The following is an 11,388-nucleotide window of genomic DNA, read 5'->3' as shown; positions in this document are numbered from 1 at the left end:
CGCTTCATGTCACAATTTAATATGGGAGTGCCGCTCAAACGACCTAGGATAAGCACTTACACGTCTATGGCTCCCCAAGCGGCGATGTCTTCTGAAAACGATGTCCTACGCCGGTGCAGGCAAAGGCCTCATGCTGGGCTGGTGATTCAGCCCACTCTCTGCATTTTTAAGGAAGCTTCGGGTCCTACGAAATACTCAGGAGCGCGAGAATGTTGTTTTAATGTCACAGTTATAATGGTTGCTCGCATCACGTCTATACAAGCTGTAAACGAAGCCACGACTACAGCTAATGTCGATGAGAATGCCTCTAGTGGGCGCAGTTGGGCTCTGCACTGACTGCACTGGAATTTTTATAATGAATGCTGCACCCGGCACAACTTAATGACCTTTTTATCTCTGTCTCTAGAACATATAGCGCAGCGTAATACGTTCAAAGTAGCGTCTTTGAGGCGGTATAAGGCGTGTGTAACGTGCGAGAGTGATCAAAACAATAGATGGAGTGTGAATCATTGATTCCTGTGACAACACTAGCCTCAAGCGTGAATTACATAAAACATATGACATTTTGAACATGTTATTACTTTACAATGGCGGCTAAATATAAAAGACGTGGAGCTAAGAGCCATAGATCCGGTCTTTTTTTTTTTTTCCGCTTCTCTGCAATTATTATTATTAGGTAAGAATCTGAAAATTATATGAGTAGTGTCACTTATTACGGTGCAGAAATCCTGCAAATAGGATCCATTTGTTGCGTCGCGAAAGAAGCTAAAATAAAGGTTATAAGACGAGAGAAGGTATTGGGTACTTTGATCAGGAATGAGAGAGTGGAAGCAAGCTTTGTAGCAAAATTGTTGGTTGTATGTCCTGCAAGAAGGATCAAATGTTTGAGCACTAAGGTACGAGTACCATTTTATATAAAGTTTTGAGGAAGCTTAATGCAAAGCTGAAAAATTCTGGTTTAGCTCACCGATAATGCGCATTAACGGCCACCATTAAATCAGTAGCAAGAAAATCAGTAAAAAGCAAGCAGGGGAAAGGAGCTCAGAATTCAGTTATGCATTTGTCATGCATTCGCTGAACATTGAGCCTACGGCTTCAGCATCATTGCCGAAGTGCTCTAGCTTTTGAGGTGCTTTAGCTTTTCAGGTGCTATGACAATGAATGAATGAATGAGAGTTGAGAGGCGGAGTGAGCCCTTGGGTGCTGGCATCTGGTCGTTCTTTAGCGATTGGGAACAAAGTATTTTTGAACGGTGGCAGCAGTACTGCGTCGTTTATGCGTCTTACAGCATTCGCATCTTTTCACAGCGTCCTTGTAAATAATGTTAAGACGGTGTAGTCTGGAAGATCGCAAAGAAGAGAACGATCTATTGACGTAGTTCGACGTCCGCTGAAGAAAGCGACAATCCCCTTGGCCTTTTCACGATAGCTCTCAAACGCTGGCCTAACCACCCACTCAACCCCATCCTATAATCACTAGACGCGTGCCTGGCCTGACGTTTATGAGAGCAGAGGGCTATAGAATGGTGTCTCTATATAGTCCCCATAAGCGCAGCGTCAGCCGACAGAACAAGCTTCGTTTATGACGCACTTGTACCAAGAGCTGCAGCACCAATCTGGGGGCGCGCTGTAGGTATCCGATGTCTTAGCTCGACATACACGGGTCATGGAGGAATAAAGTAGCGCTGCAGGAAGCTCAATAGGCCGGAGTCGACCTAGCGTGATACGTTGATCATGTATCTTTCGTCGAAACATGGATGGGGAAAATAAAACAATTCGGTAGAGGCTTATTGAGGAGAAAAAAAGAGGTCCAAAACGGGGTTGGTAATTGAGCGCGCAGTAGCGATTACAGGAACTATATTTTGACAATATGTACGGCGAGGTGAATGGCCAGCAAAATTTCCCTTTAGGGCGTGCAAGCGTTTCACCCACTACTCGTGAGTGAGGAACGCGGGCAATTGCCTGCACCAATAATCAATGTATTCGTGGCCGCCTGATAAGACGAGTACATTTGTATGTATATGAATTCAGTGAGCATTTAACGAAGTGGCCGAGGAACATAGTACTCGCGTGATAGGTTGGCATGTTACCAGATCATTATGTACTGACGTGGCCCGATGAAGCGCACATTGCGATCAAGTAAAGAAGAATACCTTTCTCGAAGGCTAATGAACATTCGATCGGGACAGGGTAAAATAGGGGTTTGACTACTTCCTCGAAGGGACCAATAATTTAACCTACATTCACGATGGGCACGTTACACTGGGCCGCGAGCATGGTTATGGTAGGCAGGCTTGAAACGAACCTCTGAGGCCATCCCACGAGCTGTGCTGATCGCGGATGAAAAGAACAACAGAAACGCTGCTATGGTAAAATGCCGCAACGCCGCGCTGTTGTACAAAATACATGTACGTTCTTCTTCATTTGATCCTCAAATTTGCAACGATAACAAGAGGGAAAGAGAGAGATGGAAAGGCATCATGACGAAGATAGCATACGGTACCAATGTGGTTACGCCGCGTGATGCTGCTATTACTGAAAGTTACAAACCGATGAGCTCAAAATGAAAGCCATCCAGAAGAGAGCTTGGTCTTTATCGCAGCTCCGTTTCAACGTAAAGAATGTATGAGTGTTTAACTAGGCTCTCAAACAAAAGCAGAATGAAGTTATATCACCAGACACTCAAGGAAGTGCCTACACGACACCTCCTGCTTGACATTTTCTGATTGACACGAAGAGTTTCAACGAAATAGTTTTCTTTATTCTTGTTCTCCCTCCGCTCTTTTCGCTATTTCTCTCTTTGGTCGATCCGGCAACGAAGCTGAAAGGCATGCTTTCCGCTCCATATTACCCCCAAATTTCTTGTTTTCACAGAAAAATGCGAGATCTTCAAGATTAGGTTGCCAGCGCGCCCGCCAGCATGCGAACCGCATCATTTCTGGTTGCTTTGATGACTTTCTTTGCAGTTGGAAGTAAGAACGACATTTTCTTGAAATGCTACTTCGAACTTGGTTAAGAAACGTCCTGAAAAACTCGCTGGGTCAGCTAGTCAAAGTGCTGCTCAGTGCACTTGAACTGCTGACAGTGGTTCACGTGAACATCGGCAGAAAAATATGATGACACAAAAACAGCTACTGCAAGGAACAAACCGCTCTACTTGAGGTTACAAGTTCCCAATACACATATTTGAAAAGTTAGTAGAACCACTCTTAATTGATCAATAGTCCGCAATGGCAGTTTTCCCTGTATTTGGGGGCCTGTTGCGCAGAAAATAAGGCGTTTGACTTGCCGGTATGTTTTCTCACAAACGGTATTTTTAAAATGAAATTCCGTGAACGTAAAGTGTAACCCTTAGGATAAGGCACTTACGTTTCCACGGCAATAAAGGTGGAAACTTAAAAAAGTGCATTATATTGCTGAAAAAATTAAAAGCTTCATAGCGCACGAAATCTTTCCGTGAGAATTCGAAAGACAGACATTTGTACTGATCCTGTATCCGTAAAATGACAATCTATTTTTATGTCAAGTAAAGAACCTTTCATGCACGCCAAACCTGAGCTAATCTTTATATCCAATAAACAAAACAAGGCCCCTGCGCGATAGAACACGGCCATAAGGGCATAATCTGCATCGTGTTAAAATAACACTATTTCAGAAACCAGTTCCCCCCTTTCCACGTTGGTGCTGGGAAGCAAGCGCTGCTTAACCCTCGTGAAATTTCTTCGGTGAGTGAAACGCATCGGCTTACGCAAAGTGTTCTTCGAACGCAGCGTAAAATACGCAGCGTCCGCAGATGCTGCCAGTGAAAGGCGATGCGCGATAGCCTGCCTAGAAACTCTTTACCCACCGGCCACGCGTCGACGCGTGACAGACCAGTGAAGTTTTCCTAACCGCAACTTCGTGATGGCTCAGTGCACTGAAAAAAAATGGGTCCCTCCATCACTTAAGCACTCGTGCCCTGGCAGCGCTGTTTTTCTATCTTCTCATGGCTTCGCGTGCCGATATGGCTGCCATTTGGTTGCCGTTTGTCATAGTGTGAGAGTTCTTGCATTGCTAAAGAAAGTACGATGGGCGAGAAGTCGGGGCGGCACTGTTATGCGCCAAAAGAGCGGGAACATTTAACTGGGCACGTTTCCCCAAAATTAAATTTGTTTGTTTTAAATGTGCACAAAATAAAGATTTCATTTCGACCCATGCAGGTTTAGGTGCATACCCGGGGGAAATTTTGATGTCAACTGACGCAATACTGTATATATAGCTTGACGCGGATAACGTTGGTTTGGATTTTTCTTTAAGTAGGAGGTGCATACTTGAGAGGAGCCATTGCATTGAAAGAAGCAGGCGCAGACAGTCGTTGAGGCAATGCGCTGTCTTGGCATACATATTTATGCTGCCGTCTGTGCACCTTGACAATCCTGTAGCAATGATAACATAACTTTGCAGGCCTTCTCCTGTAATACGACTTTAAGAAAACGCTTAGTGTGATTAATAGTAATTGTCACTGCAGCAAAGCGCTGTCCAAGTTGAAGTTCTCAACTAGTACCTTGGCAGGCGTTATTCCGTACATGACTTTCAGCGAGTGCTTTATATGCTTGCCCGCCGCGGTGGCGTAGTGTAATCAGTGTTGCAAGGCTAAGCCCGAGAGCGCGGGATCAAAGTCCGGCCATGCCGGCCGCATTTCGAAATACGCCCGTGTACCGTGCATTAGGTGCACGTCAAAGAACCCCAGATGGTCAAAATTAATCCGAAGTACCACGGCGTGCCTCATAATCATATAATTGTTTTGGCACGTAACACCGCGAAATTTACTTAGGCCGTGTGCTTCTCCTCAAATATAATATTTATGCAGCAAAGCAAGCTATATAGGGTAAAATTCGCTGGTTCCATGTCTATAAAGTATTTCCTGGAGATAACGCCACTGAACTTCCCCTTTGACGTCAAATAGGCCCTTTATATTATACTTCGTTTAATATTGTTACAGCATAGTATAAGTGTTCTGCGGACGCAGAAAAATGAATTGAGCTCGCGTGTTACAAAGGACTGGTAATAACTGCAACATATTCCACTTAATTTTCCAAATATTCTTAGGGTTCGTTGCTCATTCGCCAACAGCAAGAGGCATTAGGCCATACATTACAATTATTGCGCTAATAGATATTTTCGTTCCCAGAAACCTGTTTTGACTCTTTTACATGAAAACATTGAACTCGGCAGCACGCAGCATTCCAACTCGTTTTTTTTTTTTTTTTTGTAGCATTGCCACCGGGTTGTTTCAGCGTTCGTTTGCAAAAGCACACGTTTTCACGGCATATTCATGTTTTTTACTGTAGACCAATTTCGAATAGCCGAATAAGTTGACGTTCTCATTGGTGAAAAACGGGAAGGTCTTTGTCCCTCCGAAACGTACACAGCGCAGCAGATGCCTTTCAAGTTTCTTGATCTATTGCAATACCATCACGTCCTTTCTGAAAGCCGCGCATTCTAGACTTCCCCGTCCCCATCGAAAACGATCCTCACCAGGGTCCGTATTCACAAACAGCCCTTACGCTAGCATTGTTCGTGTGAGAGAATTCCAGACAATCCTGCTACTGGACGCACTATTAGCGGAGGCGGTGTACTTTTTGCAAAGGGTACTTACGAACAAATAGCTCTGAGATATAGGCCCCAGATTTTTATCTGCTGAGCTCAACCTGATCAGATTGTATTTCTTCCCCACGGAATGGAGTGAACAAAGTGATTTACTGCTGTGTAGCCCGCGCGAGTGGCTGCATCCGGCGTACATGGGTGACTTCTTGCGATGACTCCTGGGCTCGAGCCCAGAAGCATTATCAGCCTGATATAGACATGCAGATCTTTGCAGATTGCTTTCCACGAGTGGCGAAGTGGATAAGCACGTTTGTTCAACTGCATACGTACTCGGCCACATGGAGTACTAAATGATGTGACCTATACGGTGAGGGCGTGCACTGTTAAGCAGATGGAGCAGGTTAGACAAATGCATATTTACATATAATCATTTTCTCTGTGGCTGTGACAGTTCGGAACGCTACACCCGTCATACATTAAGAGCTGTCACTGCTTCGTATGACATTTATTTATGACAGTATTTCGCAATTTAACCGAGAAAACACTTGCGAACACACTTACTTTGACCAGCAGCATCGATGAATAAGCGACAAGAATAATAATAGTGGCGATGTCAATTGCGCTTGGTCGGCGGGTCAAGCTGGTCGTTGGCTTCGCCTGTGAAGTGTTGGCTTATCGGCTACGTGACGGAGCTCGTTTTGACCACGTGATGCAACTCGGTGAGTAGCGGTGTTAGAATCACGGAAGGTGGCGCGACTGGCACGGAAAACAGTCGTGCAACTCTGGCTCCCTAGAGGGATTCATATACAGTACCTCTAACAGGAGCGGGCCACAATAGCGCTATACGGGGCCGTGAAGCGCACGGTAGGCACTTAAGCGAGGACATGCCAACATCACATGTCTGTCGCATGCGTTAGCGTGCTCGTGTGTGTATTCGCCGTTCCCAGTTGGTACACGACCATTCTTTGTCGCATCAACGAAAGAGCGACAGCGCTTGACTTTCGTTCTGGTTGAAAAGCAAGGAAACAAGGGAGCCCCGGGATGACACAGAAACAGCGACCGACCTTTTCTATAAGCGTTCACTTTTCCAGCAGTGTTCCTGGACCAGAATGAAAACTGTTCGGTTACCGAAATAGGCAATCTCAACCACTTACCATTCTAGTAAAGCAGCAGAGGTCGAGTGTTAACATTGTTGATACAGCAGGACATGGAATTTCTTCACGTGTCTGTGAGTGCTACTCTTTTGTGATCGCGTCGGTAATCCATGTCCGATAACAGAAACTAGTTCGCTCCATGAGTTGGTGGCTTAGAAGCGGCTAGCAAGTTGAGTACAACGTATTATGTATAGTATAACCCATTTTATTCAGCTCCAATGGCTCAGAGTTTGAAAGCCTCGCTTTCCACTCAATGGTGCCACGTAACAGAATAAAAAAACGGTAAACCAATTTACAACCAGAATAAAAATTAAACTGTTCAGTTGAATAAGCAATAAACGCAGATCGACATAAAAATAAGGGGAGAAAGATACTTACTTACGGACCATAGTTCTTATAGTCCCTTATGCAGTATGAAATAACCGACTAGCCCAGCAACTAGTATTACTCAGGGAGGAGACGGGAATACTTTATGCTCTCTGCCTTGTTTGACACGCTCATTTATCTCCATTATCAACGCGACGGAACAACTGGAATGGTGTGTAGTGAATAATGATAGTCTCAGTTATGCCAACGCAAACTGTGCAGAGGGAAATCGTCCTCGGAAGTACGCAAAGAGGGCTCGTACTCTTAGAAAAGGTAATTTATTCATCTAGAAAAGAAAGTGGTACGCAAGAATATTGCAGTCAATGCCTGTGACTGTTTTAGCGCGGGGACTTATGGCAATTGGCAATGTCTCAAGTTCACATGGCAAGAATAGAAGCAGGCTAAATAGCTCTATTTCTACTTTGATAACATCATGGTGGAGGCTATACATTCATTCTACTCATTTCGCTGCTTGTGTTTGTATGTTCATGTGGGATGCTACGTTTATATTCGATAAAACAACCAGCTTAGCGCCTATTTACGATTGACTGAACGTCGCATCTCCTAGACTAATTTTTATGATCTAGCGACTTCGCAGTTCCGATTAATTGAACCAACTGTAAACTTTAGCTAAGATTCATTGATATTCGCAGTTAGTATCTTTTTTTCTTTCGAAGTCACGTGCTCTGCAAAAAAAAAAAAAAACGCGCTTTTTCTACTTACTTTACTTTTATATGCGGCTTTCTCTTTCTCTTGATACGAAGTGCCGCACCGCAAAGGAAGCTCATTCTGAAACGCTTTCGCTTTCAGAACATTCGAGCCACCGGGAGGCTGCATATAAAGCACAATTCACGCCAACAATTTCAAAACAATGCAAACGCACAAGGAAATACGCGAACAATATGAAACATACACAGCACTCAACTGTGCCCGGAGGGTTCGCTAAAATAATTGTCCCAAGAGTAACTCACTAATTACACCTAGTTCGTGGGCGAACGCCGCCACGCTGCGGCAAGTTTAGCGTGTCGCCCCAACCATACAGGATCTAAATACAGAAAACGGAATCTAAGCCATTCTCCTTTCGTTCGTAAATAGTCTTACCACTGCTTGCGAAAGGAACTTGGACATTTCACGCTCCGCCTAGCTCTTGTCGTAATTCCCCATTTACATTCACGAATTCCGCGGAGGAAGTCCGTATGAAGCGCTGAGAGAAAAACGACAAGAGTACGGGTTAAGGACAGAAGCGCGAGTCCTTGTCGAAAAAGCGTGTTGATATCCATAGGAGTATGAAGAAATGAAAGAGAATGAAAAAGAAAGAAGAAAAATAGAGAAAGAGCAAGAACGGCCGCCAGTGCTACTCTGATACTTTTACTTTTCCTCTTTTCTCTGTTCCTTACTCGAAGTGCTTTCTTGACTCCTCTTGTGGGTTGGAGTCGTTTTCCTTTTCTTTTTCCAGTCTCGACTGAAAATGCATGTATAAAGTCAAATGAAGAACTGGGCAGTTCTTGCGTCGCCGAGCAAATAAAAACACTTGGTGGCCATGCGAGCTTCCAAAACGTTGAACAATGAAAAGACAAAGCACTGAAATTGTCATTTAAGATATCTAGCTACACGTGTCAGGCCTTCTTAGCAGCTGTACAGGATAGGAATGTGAGAGACTTCGACATTCTGTTAGCCCCTATATGACGAAGTGGAAAATAAAGGAAAGCCGCGAGGCACTTTTTTTTTCTTCTTCTGGCCACCTTGGGTATGACGCAAGTGTTCTAAAAGTGGGAATCTGCATCGCTTCTGAGTCCTCGCGATTTTTCGATTTCGCATACGTAGCACGTTTTTTATCTGCCATAACCTTTCTTTTTTTAATCGTGTCGGGGCACTTTATGTCCTGACTTCAAGCTTGTAAAGAAGAAAAATATTGAAATTCGTTTATACTAGACGAACAGTAGCTGTTTTATATTATTAATGTATATAACCTTTATCATCTCGTACCTTTTTCTGTGCATTACCAAATCCTGCGACATATGTATGCCTTAAATCAAAGCAATCTTGCATATTTTTGCAAGGAAACTGCACGTCGTCCTGTATAACATCTCCCTGCAGCAAAAATAAGTTCTATTCATTTTTAGCTTCTACATTGCAGCAATAGCTGACCTCAGGTTTATTAGATTCATGTACCTCTTACGATTTCCTCTATCCTTTCTTTTTTTAGGAGGAGAGGGGGGCGGTACGCTTACATTAAGCTCAGCAGCGTGATTTTCTAGGTGCGCATATACTGTCAACACTTGTCGTGGTGATCACCCTCGATGCGTCATTCATAACACCATTTGCATCTCATCATGGCTGAACTTGGGGTTGAGGCCCTCTATATTGCCTATATTAAAGGCATAATGACTGCTCTTTCTGACAGTGCCGTGAGAAGGCTTGGAGACGGTGTGCCCGGCTGTTATAGAATTGCACCAAGAACTCCTTTGTCAAGTTAGTGTCGGAAGTATTGACGAGCGAAGAGTTTTCTTGAGTTGCCATGGCAACAACGAGAGCTACATAATTTGTTGCGCAGTAAGCAAGGTAATTACAGGTGTTGTACCGTCATACACATAACTCCGTCCCCAAAGTCGATTTTTCTGCCATCAGGCTCTATCGGTGCACACATTAGGTGATTGATTTGTCAATAAAGTTGCAAATGCCAGCAATGTTTATCAGCTCCCTTCCTGACATTTTGACTGAAAGCGACAGTGCGTATACTGTAGATGATATAAACTAATGATATGAAGTAAATGTGCTACATGGAAGAAATTGTGTCCTACATGTTCTCGACGCAGGTGTGCTGGGCGTCGTGGTCACCGAGGTGCGGCTCCTGTCGGACAGCAACAAGACGCAGTACGTGCTTCAGGGCGAGGGCGCCACGCTCCTCTGCTTCTTCGTGCTCTCGCCGGGCGAAGACCTGCGGCGCGTCCTCTGGTTCAAGGACGGCGCCGAGGTCTACGTGTGGCGCAAGGGACGCCGTCCGCTGGCGCGCAACCTGTTCGACAAGCGCGTCGACCTGAGCAACCGATCGCCGTCGTTCATCACCATCCTCAGCGCCGACATGTCCATGCAGGGAAACTACACTTGCAGGGTGGAGACGGACGCGGGCGTATCGCAGAACGACCTCTTCCTCACAGTTATCGTCGGTAAGCCCTCAATGGGAAGCTTTGTGCTGCTTCGTTCACTTATCGATAAAAGAGTCCACTTTAACGTGTTTGATAAGTCTGTAGATAACTTTAGCGCTTTTATATCAGACTTTATTGAGTGGTATTGCCCAAAGATGCGCCTAATTGCGCTAATTGAAGGCATTAGCAAGCTTTAGCGTGTTTTAATGAGCGGGAGAGTAAATCAAATTTTTTCTTGTGGTCACACGTGCTGGGGCTTAGCACCACAACGCTAAAGCTACTACGCCGCTACGGCGGGTAGTTCATTTATAGCTTACTGTCGAAACACGATGCTGAAACAAATCTGCCGTGCGGAATGCAGCTATTTTCATTACTATTCATCTGTGCGCATCTTATCTAAGTGTCAAGAATCTCAAATCACAAAGTTTCTTCTCGTAAAGTTCCTCACCAAACTCACAAAATTTCGTAAGTTCCTAAGTGCTGCTTTTGATTGACCGGACATCTTCCAACCTCATCAACAACTGCAGAACTAGCAGCGATTGATGTTGCTCTGAAATACGTACACGAAGAATTAAACGCCTTGAAGGTCGCCATTCTTACAGACTCCCGTGCTGCCCTCAGCAGACTTAGACAAGATGCCGATAGCCCATTGTTGTGCAGTAAGAAACTTCGGGCAAAATTACTTCCTGTGGAGTGTCCCTCATTGCCCAGTGGGTACCCTCGCACGTGGGCATCGCTGGAAATGAAGAGGCTGATCGCCTCGCTTCAAGCTGTGCCCACCATGAATGTGACTGCCCTGACATTTCGTGCACGTTTGAAAACGCCCGTCTCCTTATATGCCGACACCTCCTAAAGCGGCACCCAGACCGGCGTGTTGCAGACGGATCGTTCCCTCCCCGCGTTCGTGGTCGAGGCTTGCCCCGTCGTGCTAGAGCACTGTTATACAAGTTAAGGGTTGGGTCTGTGTTGGTGCGCGAACGCCTATACCGACAAGGACGTGTGGACAACCCGTCGTGTACGTTTTGTGGCTCCTGTGAGACACTTGAACATCTAGTTTTAGAGTGTCCCGCATTCGTTGCGCAGCGTGCATTACTAATTAAGGAGTATAGACTTATGGGGCTGCAATGTGCGACCCTT

General features: G+C 45.0%; 1 protein-coding gene across 1 annotated transcript; it reads left to right on the top strand.

Annotated features, from left to right (window-relative positions):
- Positions 1-6,195: 6,195 nt before the first annotated feature.
- Positions 6,196-10,272, top strand: LOC119435447 (uncharacterized; the record flags this gene model as incomplete). Its single annotated transcript, XM_037702303.1, has 2 exons — positions 6,196-6,304; positions 9,874-10,272. Coding segments are annotated over exons 1-2 (508 nt in total), but the record flags the coding sequence as incomplete, so codon positions are not given.
- Positions 10,273-11,388: the final 1,116 nt, after the last annotated feature.

The sequence above is a fragment of the Dermacentor silvarum genome, unplaced genomic scaffold (genome assembly GCF_013339745.2).
Source record: "Dermacentor silvarum isolate Dsil-2018 unplaced genomic scaffold, BIME_Dsil_1.4 Seq71, whole genome shotgun sequence".
In the NCBI taxonomy this organism is placed as follows: domain Eukaryota; kingdom Metazoa; phylum Arthropoda; class Arachnida; order Ixodida; family Ixodidae; genus Dermacentor; species Dermacentor silvarum.
Note: the sequence above shows the minus strand (reverse complement) of the source record. Positions and strands in the feature narration are given on the sequence as shown.